The following is a 16,652-nucleotide window of genomic DNA, read 5'->3' as shown; positions in this document are numbered from 1 at the left end:
CTGGGTCCTTGTGAAGTCTGACCACACTGACTCTGACTAGCCTCAGGAAGGGAGCTGTTCTGACCTGGTGGTGGTAGACTGGGTCCTTGTGAAGTCTGACCACACTGACTCTGACTAGCCTCAGGAAGGGAGCTGCTCTGACCTGGTGGTGGTAGACTGGGTCCTTGTGAAGTCTGACCACACTGACTCTGACTAGCCTCAGGAAGGGAGCTGCTCTGGGGTCCGGTGGTGATGCTGTTTGCACCTGATCTGCCTGTTTGTGCTTCTTTTAAAAAAAGTCTGATATCTCTCCCTTTCTTTTCATGTTTAATTGACCCGATGCAAAAATAAGACAGTCTGTGGTTACATCTAAGGATCCAATTACCCACATTTTAGTGTAATCTCAATCTTAATTACAAATCTCCATTATCATAACTGTACCTTAAAATCAACTACCAGCCTGAGTTACTAGTTAGATCATGGCTAGCCCTACTCTGCAAGTAAGGAACTTAGCTAGCTATAATTTCTTACACCTTTACGATAGCAAACAGGCTATCTGCAAATTGTGGCAATCTTTTGTGTAACATTAACAGATTGATAATAACACTTGTTTGTTTTGAGTTCAAGTTTGAAAATCTAACTGAGTTAATGGATTTCAAATTGCTAAATGTTAACTTTCTGAACACTGACAGCTGTATCCTACTAGCTACCCCACATTAGCTAAACATTCGTATACTGTAACTTACGACACTGCACTGTATATGTGTGTATTACTAGCACAGATGCAAACATAAGCAACAAAATACACAGAGAACTGTATCCCTTGGTCAAAATGTTGAAAATATGTAGTAACTACTTGCTTAAAGTCTTGAAATAACTTAGGTGCTGCAAAGACATGTACTGCTTGTTTGCCATGACAAAACATCTTGAAGCGCACAACACAGAAGAATTTGGATGCATTTCAGATATTTCCTGTTTGACAAAAGGGCGCAGTTCAACTGAACCTACACGGCAGTATTTACACAGTAGCATTCCAATGGAGTAATAACATCATTGAGACTCTGTTTTTAGTTAACACTTTAATTGAACCAGGTTTTACATAAAGCATTCATAACACCTTTATGGAAGCAGTCATAACAGTTTATAAATGTTACAGTATCATTCATAACAACGTTTTTAACACATGTTATGACTGGTTTCATGAAGGTGCTATGAATGCATTATGTACGGATACCCCCTTCAAGTAAAGTATTACCCGTTTTTGCAGCTAGCCTACTGTAGATGCTTCAAAGGTGTGGAGTGTGTGCAAGGAGTCCAGTAGTTACAGCACAGCAGTAGACAGGTTGTATTGAATCCTGCAGTCAAATGTAATAAAGCATTTGTAATCACAATATTCATATTTAAAACCTCTTAGATGTAAAGACCCTGTTTTGGGGACCTGCGTGGTTCCGGTACCGGTTCCGACCAGCATTTTTGCTTATAACTCCATCTGTGGACAGCATAGATTGAAATGGCTTGCATTGAGCGGTCACCCTGATTCTCACGGGCACAGCAGGATGTGAAATCTGACACCACTTGAAGCTGGGATGTCGCTCCTACCATTTTCATTTGCTCTTAAACTCCTGGCTGAACCCTACGTCAAAGCCACTAATAGAATCCTTACATCGTAGTGCAGCAGGAGAGAGAGGTTTCGTTCCTGTAGCACACTCAGAGATCGATTTATAGCCAGCAATTTTACATTTTAAATTTTAAACAAAAATCCTTTCTGTTTGTCATAGATAGACAAGGTTAATTTGAGATAAAAGGCGAGTTCCTAACGAGTTCACGGAGCCAAGCTAGAGCTCTGTGAGACATCCACAGAGACAGGGATAGACACTTTGCTCAAGAGAGACCATTACATGTTGACTACACCGTCGCATCGTGTGCGCGAGCGTTGCAAAATACATTTACACATACATGTTATTCAATCATTGCACCCACACTGCTCGCACGAGTCAACGAGCGTCTGCGTAGCCAGGTGCTAAAATAGAACTTGGTTCTATTAGTGACGCTTGACGCGTTGCAAATCCTTCCTCTCCCATCTCCTCATTGATCTTTAGGAGCATACACCCACGTGGGTGTCGGAAAGATGAACTGAGGTCCACACTCCAGTCCAGTTGGTGGTGGTAATGTACCTTAAAGTTGGTTGCGAACCTCCATATAAAGAAGAAGCCTGAAGGAGGAGAGATTACTAGAAACAAAATTGGTTTACCCTTTTATCTGTGGATTAACTGTTGGCGTAGAGGACCTGCATTTCAGGTAAAATAACAACCCAATGTTTATATTCCAGGACGAATTAGCTAGCGACAGCAAGCTAGCTAGCTAAATTGCCATAAATGTTTGCTTTTCGACCTGTCCCCAAATGAATATAGTTGGTTCAGAGTTTGTTTTGATATTTCAACCTGCGTGTCCTGATCGCGTCTGGTGTGGGTGGACAAAATCAACATGCACGCGGTGGCGCACTCGGACACTCGGACACTCGGACGCATTCGGACGCACTCGGACGCACTCGGACACTCGGACGCACTCGGACACTCAGACGCACTCGGACACTCGGACGCACTCGGACGCACTCGGACGCATTCGGACGCACTCGGACACTCGGACACTCGGACACACTCGGACACTCGGACGCACTCGGACGCACTCGGACACTCGGACGCACGAACGGTGTGTTCAGCATGTTAGAAAATATGCACTAAACATACAAATATGCATTTTACAGTTGGTAAAGGAAGGTGAAATCTTTTAGTCAATCATTCTATAGTTTGATTATACTATATTTAAATGTCAAAATGTCTTTGTTTCAGGTGCATGTAAACAACTGAATAACGTGAGAAAAAGGAAACCCGCACGCTACTCTTGCTAGTATCACTGTTCTTTATTAAGCTTTACGTATCGGCCTCTTGGCCTTCGTCAGAGCTTTTGTATTATACTATATTAAGAAAGCATATAAGTCATTCCAAGCCTTATTCATACAGTTTTGTTGAATAGGAAATACATCATATAAAATATTAGATATTTTTATCATATTTGTACTGTTTACTTGAGCTTGTGTCCTGTGACTACACCTCAGCAATTTATAACTATTTTTACCAGAAAGGTGATATTTGTCACGACTTCCACCGAAGTCGGCTCCTCTCCTTGTCCAGGCGGCATTCGGCGATCGACGTCACCGGCTTACTAGCCATCGACGCTCCATTTCTCATATGTCCATTGGTTTTGTCTTGTTCCATTACACACCTGGTTTTCATTCCGTAATCACGGCACGTATTTAGTCTTCTGTTCCCCTCCATGTCTTTGTGTGTAATTGTTTATCGTTATGTGGATATTGTCAGGCGCTATACTTTTGCTATGTTCCGTGTTTTTGGCACGTTATTGTTTTTATGTACTGTCATTTTTGGACCGGAATTAAAGTGCGCCTGTTTACTACATACACTCTGATCTCCTGCACCTGACTTCGCCTCCCGTACACACCCCTAACAGATTTCAGCCTTTCTTGGAGTATGCAGCATTACTAGTTATTGTTTATGGCCCTCTCATGGTAAATAATTACTTTTGGGGATTATTTTGATTACTTTTTTTAAATTAAATTTAGTTACATTAAACTGGTTAATGAACAATACATGTTTTTAATGAATTATTCATAAAATGTCCTGTGTGTATTAGCAAAGCCATATCCAACCACAATAACGTCACATGCCAAGCTCCATGAGTATACAAATGGCCTAAAGGCATCACATTGCTCTTGTCTTTCAACACGACCCAGTGGAGAGACCACCAGAGAGGGAGAGGTTGCGTCAGGACTTTGGTGGTGATGCAGCTCACTCTCAGGGCCAGTACCTGAGCTCCAAACTGCATCGAGCAGATCCCAGACTGGAGCCTCTGCCCCCACAGCTGTGGTCCAGGTGTCTTCACCCGCAGCTCAAACCAGAACTTGGCCTGCCGCCCGTAGTCCCAGACCAGACTCTGCCAGGTCAGGCTATGCCAGGCCACCGCCTTGCAGCATAGCAGGTCGCATGAGGTGAGTGGGAGCTATCTTCGCCTTTCTTTACCTCAAACACTTTGCAAATACTGTTACTGCTCAAACTGTCTGCCGGCTTTATTTTTGAGGTTGGTTCAGGTAGGATGGATTGCCACTCCAGATGGATGGTTCAGGTAGGATGGATTGCCACTCCAGATGAATGGTTCAGGTAGGATGGATTGCCACTCCAGATGGTTGGTTCTGGTAGGATGGATTGCCACTCAAGATGGATGGTTCAGGTAGGATGGATTGCCACTCCAGATGGATGGACAGTTTGTGCATTTCATTCTCGTACCTCACTTTTTGGCAAATGGGAATAATTACTTGATATGGTTTACAATTGTACCTTTACTTTGATTTAACTTTACTTACATTGACCATCAATTGATCATACATCTATACCATCAGAAGAATTGTGTTATGAAAAACAGTAGTGAAAGTTATCAAAATATTTCATAGCTCATATTGATCAAATACAAGTTCATGCGAGAGATCAATCAGAATCATTCAAAGTTATCAATAACTGTCTGATGCCCACTAGGCTATGTACAGTATGTCTATTCAAGGGAATGGCTACCTGCAAGAGCAGCTATAGGTCTCCTTTACCCATTCGTCTGGAGCACCAGGGCTGTTTCAGCACGCGGGCCTGTAGACCCCGGTTCTGTGGCCTACAGTGTCCGGACGGCCGCTGCTGCAGCCCGTACTGCACCAGGACTGTCCGCATGGCCTTCCATTGCCCCCAAGGCAGGACGAGCCACCAGCAGGTGATGATGATTGAGTCCTGCTCCTGCCACCACTACAACTGTCCCCAGTCACAGCCTACAGGAAAGCCATACCCTGGCATTAAAGTATAGGACCATGAAGAGTGAAACAGCCCCAACGCCAGAGGTAAGCAGGCCCTGTCAGTGAAGACACTAGACAACGATCTAAGCAGCGAATTGAAGGGTAGGATTAAATCAAACTTGCACTGCGGGGTTCCTGCACTGTTGGAAAAGCCCCATTCATTTTTACCCTGTAAACATGGTCAAATTCTTTGCATTACTTCAAATACATTTGAATGTGTAATAACAATATTAATTTCTGACCAATGATTGGGTCCCTTTAATTGAAATATCTTCAAGATTCTTAGAAAATGTTTGTGTGTGAGTGAGACAGAGAGAGAGAGAGAGAGAGAGAGAGAGAGAGAAAGAGAGAGAGAGATAGGGAGGACAACTAATTGATTGATGGTGGTGGATGCTGAGGTGGAAGTCTATTGCAGCTGTGTCAGTTACCTCAAAGTAAATATGGAACTGAAACTACAGTAGGTAGTTACTGTAAGTAAGAATAGGTTACTGTGAATTCCAAATGACCTTTGTCTGCAAGCTTAGCTGTGAGTCATAATTCCTATAAAATGTTATCAATTACAGTTGAAGTCGGAAGTTTACATACACCTTAACCAAATACATTTAAACTCAGTTTTCCCAATTCCTGACATTCAAACCTAGTAAAAGTTCCCTGTTTTAGGTCAGTTAGGATCACCACTTTATTTTAAGAATGTGAAATGTCAGAATAATAGTAGAGAGAATGATTTATTTCAGCTTTTATTTATTTTATCACATTCCCAGTGGGTCAGAAGTTTACATACACTCAATTAGTGTTTGGTAGCATTGCCTTTAAATTGTTTAACTTGGGTCTGTCACGGTTGTCGAAAGGAGGAGCGGACCAAAGTGCAGTGTGTGTGTCGTTCCACATTTTATTTACACTGTGAAACTATGCAATACATATAAATAAACTGAATAACAAAAACAACAAACCGTGACGCAGAGTTAACATACACGTACTCAAAAACAATCTCCCACAAACCCAGGTGGAAAAAAACCCTACTTAAGTATGATCTCCAATTAGAGACAACGAGGACCAGCTGCCTCTAATTGGAGATCATTCCAAACAAAACCCCAACATAGAAATACAAAACTAGAACCTGACAACATAGAAATAGAAAACATAGAAGAAGAAAACCTGTCACGCCCTGACCTACTCTACCATAGAAAATAACATCTTTCTATGGTCAGGACGTGACAGGGTCAAACGTTTCGGGTAGCCTTCCACAAGCTTCCCACAATAAGTTGGGTAAATTTTGGCCCATTCCTCCTGACAGAGCTGGTGTAACTGAGTCAGGTTTGTAAGCCTCCTTGCTCGCACACACTTTTTCAATTCTGCCCACAAATTTTCTATAGGATTGAGGTCAGGGCTTTGTGATGGCGACTCCAGTACCTTGTCTTTGTTGTCCGTAAGCCATTTTGCCGCAACTTTGGAAGTATGCTTGGGGGTCACTGTCCATTTGGAAGACCCATTTGCGACCAAGCTTTAACTCCCTGACTGATGTCTTGAGATGTTACTTCAATATATCCACATAATTTTCCTCCTCATGATGGCATCTATTTTGTGAAGTGCACCAGTCCCTCCTGCAGCAAAGCACACCCACAACATGATGCTGCCACCCCCGTGCTTCACAGTTGGGATGGTGTTCTTCGGGCTTGCAAGCCTCCCTCTTTTTCCTCCAAACATAACGATGGTCATTATGGCCGAACAGTTCGATTTTTGTTTTATCAGACCAGAGAACATTTCTCCAAAAAGTACGATTCTTGTCCCCATGTGCAGTTGCAAACCGTAGTCTGGCTTTTTTATGGTGATTTTGGAGCAGTGGCTTCTTCCTTGCTGAGCGGCCTTATAAGTTATGTCGATATAGGACTCGTTTTACTGTGGATATAGATACTTTTGTACTTGTTTCCTCCAGCATCTTCACAAGGTCCTTTGCTGTTGTTCTGGGATTGATTTGCACTTTTTGCACCAAGTACGTTCTTCTCTAGGAGACAGAACGCGTCTCCTTCCTGAGCGGTATGACGGCTGCGTGGTCCCATGGTGTTTATACTTGCGTACTATTGTTTGTACAGATGAACGTGGTACCTTCAGGCATTTGGAAATTGCTCCCAAGGATGAACCGGACTTGTGGAGGTCTACAGTTTTCTTTCTGAGGTCTTGGCTGATTTCTTTTGATTTTCCCGCGATGTCAGGAAAAGAGGCACTGACTTTGAAGGTAGGCCTTGAAATACATCCACAGTTACACCTCCAATTACTCAAATTATGTCAATTAGCCTATCAGAAGCTTCTAAAGCCATGACATCTTTTTCTGGAATTTTCCAAGCTGTTTAAAGGCACAGTCAACTTAGTGTATGTAAACTTCTGACCCACTGGAATTGTGATACAGTGAATTATAAGTGAAATAATCTGTCTGTAAACAATTGTTGGAAAAATTACTTGTCATGCACAAAGTAGATGTCCTAACCGACTTGCTAAAACTATAGTTTGTTAACAAGAAATTTGTGGTGTGGTTGAAAAACAAGTTTTAATGACTCCACCCTAAGTGTTTGTAAACTTCTGACTTCAACTGTATATTATATTTTAAGTAATATTGTTATTATGTTATGATACAATGACCAAAAAGACACCTGGATTACTGTCTTGTAGATCGGTATTGATAATACCTAAAACATCACCAATAAAATATTGAAAGTCTCACATTCAAGCCTTTATAGCCTATTGTTACTTATATCTTGCTGTAATAACTGTACTCTATCTCTGCTAATTTCCTTTTGGATACAGTATCACATTGCTTCCAGTAAACTATGGAATTAAGGAAGTGCCCACGCAGGAAGTGGGCGCTCAATGAGCAAAATTACATTGAAAATACATATTTTAGAATTCATTTCTAGAATTTTGAATCAGGTTCATTTTAGGTTCTGAATGTTATACGGACATTGAAAATATGTAATTTACTGATGTTGAAGAGACATATTTTACGGACATTGAAAATAGGTATTTTACGGATGTTCAAAGACGTCCTTTTTTGGTCATTGTTTCTATGGCCATCTTTAAATCATACATACATTCACTTACATCTATACTGAACAAAAAAATAACGCAACATGTAAAGTGTTGGTCCCATGTTTCATGAGGTGAAATAAAAGATACCAGAAATATTTCAGATGCACAAAAAGCTTTTTTGTCTCAAATTTGGTGCATACAAATTTGTTTACATCCCTGTTAGTGAGCATTTCTCCTTAGGCCAATATAATCCATCCACCTGACAGGTGTGGAATATCACAAAGTTGATTAAACAGCATGATCATTACACAGGTGCACCTTGTGCTGGGGACAATAAAAGGCCCCTCTTTTGTCACTCAGCACAATGCCACAGATGTCTCAAGTTTTGAGGGAGCATGCAATTGGCATGCTGACTGCATGAATGTCCACCAGAGCTGTTGCCAGAGAATTTAATGTTAATTTCTCTACCATAAGCTGCCTCCAAAGTTGTTTTAGAGAATTTGCCAGTACATCCAACCGGCATCCCAACCGCATTCTTCACCTGTGGGATCCAAATTCTTCACCTGTGGGATCCAAATTCTTCACCTGTGGGATCGTCTGAGACCAGCCAACTGGACAGCTGATGAAACTGAGGAGTATTACTCTGTAATAAAGCCCTTTTGTGGGGGAAAACTTATTCTGATTGGCTGGGCCTGGCTCCCCAGTGGGTGAGCCTTGCTCCCAAGTGGGTGAAATCAAGGCTGGTCCAGACCAAATTTGAACCAAATATAGACGTCTATAATTGGTTTCAGATTTGGTCCTGTCCGGAAGTCTGTGGACTTTGAAATCAAGGCCGGTCCGGACCAAAAAAACTACATTTGTGGACGTTAAAATCAAGGCCAGGGCCAACGGACCAAATGTCTATGTATTTTCAACGTCCATGGACTTCTGTACTCACTGGGTGTATATCTTTGGTTTCACCATGCTCAACATGATGGTGGACGGCTGCGATTTACGATGTGTTTCCATGACCAAGTTTGATTTCATTCACTTCTGGGCGTCATCGATTCATATTCTATAGCTTGTGTTTAAACTTCACTGATCAAAAAGAAAGACGGGGAAAATGTCAGATGACAACAGCACACACGTTCTCAACATGACCGCATGTGAAGGAATTAACCTTCGTTTTACGCACAGATTTTTACCTGCTGTGTTCATGCTGGTGTTTGTCGTCGGGACATTTGCAAACTTCTGTGGGTTAAAAACTGTTTGTACAAGCTGGAAGAAAATTGGGAGTATAAACATATTCATTCTCAACCTTGGAGTAGCTGACTTGCTGTACTTATTTACCTTACCATTTTTGGTTGTCTATTACGCGCTAAACAGTAAATGGATATTTGGACAAACATTCTGCAAGATCACCAGATTCTGCTTCAATTTGAATCTCTATGGCAGCATTGGGTTCCTGACATGCATCAGTATCTATCGATACCTCGGTATTGTGCACCCAATGAAAGTGATGGGGAAAATCCACACTCGCCACTCCGTGGCAATAAGTTTTCTTGTCTGGATTTTGGTTTTCATTCAGATACTTCCTGATATGTTCTTTGACAAGACAGCGCAAAATTCCTCATATTCGTGCTATGATTCAACAGCCGACGACTTTATCAAGGATTACCTTCCGTACAGTATTGGCTGGACCATTACCGGATTCGTTATACCATTACTGATCATTCTGGCTTGCTATGGACATATAGTAGTGGTCCTTGCCACCAAAGCCAATGTCAACACTTTGTTGAAACAACGATGTCTAAAACTAGTCATCATCTTGACTATGTTGTTCTCAATTTGCTTTATCCCTTACCATGTTTTGAGAAATCTAAATTTGAAAATAAGGATTTTGAAAATGGAAGGCACCTGCAAAGCAAGCTTCGATGATATTTATGTTGCTCATCAAATCAGCCGCGGCCTGGTTTGCATGAATAGCGCAATCAATCCGTTAATTTACTTAGTTGGAAATGATGATTTCATCATGCGATTTCACAATCTCAGCAAACAAGCCAGGATGTCTCTTGTACAATGGACTGGTGCTGTGATTTACCGCAATACACCGGAGGCAGATCCAGCAACAGAAGAATCTTAACCAGTAAACTTTGACCAGCTAGTTATTTAAACCCACAACTTGACTGTCAGCTATTCTAGTATTTGATGTTGTCTACGCCATTATTGTACCAAGGCCTGTAAGTATGTAAATATGCTATTCTTTACACTTTATGAATCATTCTCAGAGTATTTTATTGTGTAAACGTGAGATCCTTTTTGTGGTTGAATGCCCTTGTGTAAAGTGAAATACTGTTCCATTCATTTAGTGAGTGATATGCAGGGCTATGTTACTGAAACAAACATAAACTCAATATGCATTTCAGATATTGCATAAGAATTACAGGCATTCCAGCAGCTCATTACACATAGCCTACTAGCTGAATTATTTATCTCTGTTGTCCATAAATAATAAAAAGGTATCAAGCTCAAAGGACTGTCCATTTTACCTTGTGCTTGAGATAATATCTACTCCTCCACACTTATTGTCTTCCCAGGGGAAACAGAAGATTTGAACTCATTCCCTTAAGGGGAACAATCCCTCAACACAAACATGCACTGGAAATGTATGTCATATATGTTTATTAATGTCACATGACTGGTCAGTTGCTTTTCAGGTGCTGGTCACAGAACGGGACTGTGCAAACATAGGGTTACGTCCCAAATGGCAACCTATCACTCCATAGGGCTCTGGTCAAAAGTAGTGCACTATATAGGGAATAGGGTGCCCTTTGGGACAACAATTAAAACCTAATGGCAAATAGAGCAGTGAAAATAAGAGAACAACTACTAGTTTCCAGACCTATCTTATATAAAAATCTGTCTACTCTCTCTTAGCAGACACAAAACATGTTCTCTCATCCTTACATAAAGGAGGGGGACTGTTTGAATGGATAGGATGATGGCAGTTTATACCCTGATAAAAACAAAACAAACCACAAGTCTGCTAGCATTCGAGTACAAGGAGTGGATTATTAGCACAAAACAAGTCTGTTTTTTAGGCTAATGTTAGTGGCATCGTCCACTTAGACTTACGAGCAGGAGTAATAGTAAATAGTGAATGACTGAATCCTCCAAGTCAAAGTTAGAGATTGATGATAAATAATCTAATTTAATTCACCCAGGCATATTCAGAAGTCTCATTCTCCAGCAGCAAAAGCATGCAGTGATATTTCTCTCCGCTCTGTTACTTTCACAGACCACTGAGAGAATTTCTGAGGACGCTGGGGTTGACATTAGTGCAGGCCTAGTGGATGACTGTTTGTGTTATGAGAAAACGGTGCCAAAATAAGTATAATTTAATTTTAAGTCTGCAGCGCAATGAGTTGAATCTACGGCATTGATCATTTAGAGCTAGGGAATGACCTCACCAGGCACTCCGCTGAGGTCAGCAGTTTAAGAAAACCGTCAACCTACGATTTGCTATTGAATCAAATCAAAGTTTATTGGTTGTGTCCTCAGTTTAGCAGGTGTTATAGCGGGTGCAGCAAAATGATTATATTACTAACTGCTAACAATCCAGTAAAATGTCAAACAATTCAAATGAAGGGGGGGAATCAAAAACGGAAGGACCAATCTGATTAACAACCCAAATACACTGTAGCAGTAATCAAATGCAATCTATACATGTACAGTACCAGTCAACAGTTTGAACACACCTACTCCTTCCAGAGTTTTTCTTTATTTTTTGTATTTTCTACATTGTAGAATAATAGTGAAGACATCAAAACTATGAAATAACACATATGGAATTATGTAGTAACCAAAAAAGTGTGAAACAAATCAAAATAGATGTTATTTTTAAGATTCTTCAAAAGCACCCACCCTTTGCCTTGATGACAGCTTTGCACACTCTCTGTCCAAACGTTTGACTGGTACTGTATGTACACCAAGGACATTTACACAAGATCAGCTAAGAATATCAGTATGACAATGAATGACAAGGAGTTGACATGATAGCACAAACAGATTTGTGACCAGGCTAAGGAACTTTTACTGTACAACAGAGTTCAATGTACTCAGTTATCTAAAAAACACTTGTTAAAGTGGCGATCAGCAGTAGAAACAATAACAAAGCGTACTCCACGCCCCTGTTTTGGTAAAAAGCTGAGGGATGTTGCTGTAGAACATTTTGTCTGTCACATGCTTCGTAAACAACAGGTGTAGACTAAGTCAAATGTTTAACTTACTGTAACCACTCTTAAATTCATAGACATAGCTATGGATGCAAGGACTGATCATCCATGATATCAAACTTGTCTTTTTAACCATGTTTGAGGCTATATTGTGATTGTTTACATTTACTTGGTGTAAACATTGGAGTAAGAAGCTTATATTTGGGGTTTTGACGGGGTTCGACAGTTTAACTAAGCTCATGAGGCATTTATAAGTTATATTCTTCAAGAATCGGTGGCTACATATCGTTAATTTAAGTCCAGAAATGTATGTAGCAACTGCTGATTGCCCTTTTAAAGCCTTACCACAATACACCAATTTCAATAATACACTGGACAAGTGCCAAGGACAGATGCATGCTGTAGAGTGTGTACAGTGTTATGACTCTACGTGCTTCATGATCCGGGCTGGCCATGCAAGACAAGGGAAACTCCAAACACCTGCTTGTCTCTAGCGGTGACTGTAAATAAAAGTCAAGATGGTATTTTCATTTAATCTGAAACTAAAACACCCACCATTTACAAGAACAGACCTGATCAAATCTGTTCCCCTCACAACAGCTGTTTCTGGTAAATAAAACAAGCAACCCCACCCTTCCCTCCAAAACCCATTAATCACCCGAAGTAAAACAGTAAAGTGTGTGGAGATAATGAGGGGGGAAACCCACAATGACTGCAAAATTCTCATGAATTGTTTTTGACTTCTACAGTATCTCATATCCTTTGTCCTGTACAGCAGACCTGGTGTCACGACTTCTGCTGAAGTCGATGCCTCTCCTTGTTCGGGTGGAGCTCAGCGGTCGACGTCACCGGTCTTCTAGCCACCATTGATCCATTTTTAATTTTCCATTGGTTTTGTCTTGTCTTCCTACACACCTGGTTCCAATCCCATTCATTACATGTTGTGTATTTAACCCTCGGTTTCCCCTCATGTCCTTGTCAGAGATTGTTTGTTGTTATGCTCGTGATATTCGATTGGTGCGCGACGGGTTCTTCTACCCACGTTTATTTGATTATGTACTTTGGTTTTGGAGATTTTGTTTCACGTTATTAAACTACTCCATTTATACCAAGTTTGATTCTCCTGCGCCTGACTTCCCTGCCACCTACACACACGGCGTGACACCTGGGTTCAAATGCTATTTGAAAATCAAGCACAGTTAAAGTATTTGAAAGTTTTTGAATGATTTCAAATAGTATTTGAACCCAGGTCTGATGTCCAGCCCTGGCAGTTTTGACTACAGATGTAGGATCTTAATTTGTTCACTCTTTTGTTGCTGAGAATGTTCCTGCACAGCAGGAAATGCAAATTTGTAGTGTATAGATAGATACACATAGCGAGGCGTGACTTAATGTGACCACTCCCCCGAGTAGGGTACAGCCGTAGGGATCTAATGTTAAATGTACTACTTTACTCATAACCCGAAACAATGTCTGTATTCTTTTTTTGTCATTCTATAAACATTTTGGATATGCTTGATTGGTAATTTTTAACATACTTCTGTTTCGTCTTAAAGTGGAACTGACAGGGTTTTAGCAACATGAAATCTTCTTAAAGATTTCATATACACCCCCAGGAAGAATATTACACCTTTTTTTTACATTCTCTGACAAGCGAGAACTGAGATCTGGTCATTTTCATGTGTTTATAAATTCATAGAATGTTTGGGAATGATGTATAGTAAGGTATTTGTGAAAAAATTCTATAGCAATATAGAGTGGGAAAGTGGCTGTGTGTTTGGACAATTAATAGACACTGCAGTAAATAAAACCTAATAAAAACATTGGTCTTATCCAGGACAGGAGTCTATGCAGACCGGTGAGCCATAGCCAATCAGAGCTACAGTAGGCCTATATGCAAATAAGCCATTTGCCAAACGATGCTGCTATCATTCACTTTGAACTGGACTATGAAACTTGTCTTCCTGCAACTTGCCTGTCTGCCCGCCCATTTGATCAATGCCAAATACATTTGATTGACAACTAAGAGATATGCTAACTGTGGATAACAGTCGTACAAGTTCGGCATAGCTAGCTAGCTAGCAACGCGATTCACATTTCTTGCTAGCTAACCAAATGACACTAGCTGTAGTCACCGAAAAACGATATGAGGGGAAAAAGTCGGTCACTTACCCACTCCTCCAATGGCATGACATCCTCCCAGCAGATAGCAAGCTAGCTAATGTTAGGCTCTGTGTTTTTAGCTTGCTAAATAAATAGCTTGATACATAAATATATACGCTAGCCCAGGGGTGTCAAACTCAATCAGTCCAATGGCCATATTGATAAAACATAACTAATTCGAGGGCCAGACATAGCCTATTTGTTTTTACAAAAGAATGTGCAACTGCGACCCAAACTGGCCATTGTTTTATTCAAAAAAATATGTCCCTTTATAAAGTCCACTTACTGTACATAGACCAGCGTCACCAACCTTTTCTGATTAAAGATCACTTTCTGGGTCAAAATGCAAGCCGAGATCTATCGCTCAGATTTTCTTAAAAAGAGGACTTAAAAAATGTAATCCTATGCAACGTTAACCAATTAAAAATAGTTCTGCAGCAATGAGGTTTGCGCAGTAGGCTATCACTACATTATCACTGCATATTGGTTATGCTTGAATTGCCCTGCCAATGTTGTTATTCTCAGACCATTTTGAAATTATATTAAAAAATATTAGGTATATGATCACACTGGTAATAGATCATTTGTTGTATTACTTGTGAGGCACAGCTGAGTGAGCATAATATATATATATATATATACTGGACTGATGGCCTGCATCAGGGAGCAGGGAGCAGCGGTGGGGCTGCCTCTCATCCCACTCACCGACACCTCCTCTCTCCCTCTGCCTCGTGCACCAATTCATGTTGTTACTCCTATGACCAGAGAAAGTAAAATATTCCTTGATATAAAAAAAAGACAAGACACAAATAATAACAAAGCAAGCTTATTGAAACACTTTGCTATTATTCATAGCACCTGCAGTTCTAGTTGTAGCGTGAATGGAAGAAGGGAGAACACGCATTTTATGGCTTATAAAACTGTTGAACAAAGTGTTGACAGTGCTGAATAACAAGTTAAATATTAACTTACTCATATAAACAGCAGCTCGTTGCTGTATTAATTGAGTCTCTCTCTATTCATGGTTTTAAAAGTTTCCTGTGTGTTCAAAACTTATTTTCAAAGTCTATGGTGTGACGAAACTGTGCAGACAGCTATCTGATTGCATTTACGTTTTAGTCATTTAGCAGACGCTCCTATCCAGAGCGACTTACAGTAGAGAATGCATACATTTCATACATTCTTTTTCCCATGCTGGTCCCCCGTGGGAATCGAACCCACAACCCTGGCGTTGCAAACACCATGCTCTACAAACTGAGCCACACGGGATTGGCCAGCAGTAGGCCTATAGGGGCACTTGATTTGTCCTCTTGGCCTGCCGGGTAGGCAGAGTTCGACCTTCAGACACTCAGCTGGCCCCTCCCCAGATTTTGAGTTAAATGGTCTACAACAAAGCTTTCTTAGTGTCCAACAAGTTTTCTCTGCCCTTAACCTTGTTCTGAACACCTCCAAAACAAAGGTCATGTGGTTTGGTAAGAAGAATGCTCCTCTCCCCACAGGTGTGATTATTTCCTCTGAGGGTTTAGAGCTTGAGGTAGTCACCTCATACAAGTACTTGGGAGTGTGGCTAGAAGGTACACTGTCCTCTCAGCACATATTAAAGCTGCAGGCTAAAGTTAAACCTAGACTTGGTTTCCTCTATCGTAATTGCTCCTCTTTCAACCCACCTGATTCAGATGACCATCCTATCCATGCTAGATTACAGAGATGTAATTTATAGATCGGCAGGTAAGGGTGCTCTCGAGCGGTTAGATGTTCTTTACCATTCGGCCATCAGATTTGCCACCAATGCTCCTTATAGTGAAGCGTGAAGCAGCTGAAAGCGTTTATTGAAACAACAACAAAAAAGTGTCAGTTTAAGATGATGCCAAAATTAGGCTAATTACATGGGAGTAACAGGAGTACCCTATGACATGGGGGCATGGTCACGTTAAACCACGCCTCACCGTGTGTTCCTATTCAGGGTTTAAGAAGGCTTCAAACGTTTGTAATTTCCACTTTAAAACGTCAGACTTGATTTGCCCTAATGAAAAATGTATCAACCCCTACAAAAATGTCTATTAATTACAATCCCCAGAATAATTCACATTTCCTGTTGCTGCAGGATTATTTGCCTGCTGAAGCAAACTGGCTCAAATTAAGATCTTACATCTGTATGTGGTATACAGCTATGACCTAAAGTTACTTTTTTGGAGCAGGTTAGGAGAATTAACATGGCAGGTTAAGAGAATTTACGCAGCAGGTTAGGAGAATTAACATGGCAGGTTAGGGGAATTAGGGTTATGATTAGTTAAAATGGTCTCCTAACCTGCTACGTAAATGTACTTCTGGTCTTGGCTATACTCCATCTAGTCACAACCAGCTCTGGC

General features: G+C 40.8%; 1 protein-coding gene across 2 annotated transcripts; it reads left to right on the top strand.

Moving 5' to 3' along the window:
* Nucleotides 1-8,817: 8,817 nt before the first annotated feature.
* LOC115150127 (P2Y purinoceptor 1-like) lies at nt 8,818-12,944 on the top strand. 2 transcript variants are annotated; one of them, XM_029693085.1, is made up of 2 exons: nt 8,818-10,125; nt 12,896-12,944. In XM_029693085.1, the coding sequence occupies exon 1, from the start codon at nt 9,009-9,011 to the stop codon at nt 10,026-10,028; it is 1,020 nt and encodes a 339-aa protein (XP_029548945.1). In that variant the 5' UTR covers nt 8,818-9,008; the 3' UTR covers nt 10,029-10,125; nt 12,896-12,944. The 2 variants fall into 2 exon arrangements, with proteins under 2 accessions (XP_029548945.1, XP_029548946.1); XM_029693086.1 differs by lacking the exon at nt 12,896-12,944 and adding an exon at nt 10,483-11,532.
* Nucleotides 12,945-16,652: the final 3,708 nt, after the last annotated feature.

The sequence above is a fragment of the Salmo trutta genome, chromosome 16 (assembly GCF_901001165.1).
Source record: "Salmo trutta chromosome 16, fSalTru1.1, whole genome shotgun sequence".
Classification (NCBI taxonomy): Eukaryota; Metazoa; Chordata; class Actinopteri; order Salmoniformes; family Salmonidae; genus Salmo; species Salmo trutta.
This window is presented reverse-complemented; position numbering and strand designations above follow the sequence as displayed.

Bases quoted from the DNA above. Each gene is read 5' to 3' on its own strand.
- LOC115150127 (XM_029693085.1), top strand. From the start codon at position 9,009: ATGTCAGATGACAACAGCACACACGTTCTCAACATGACCGCATGTGAA.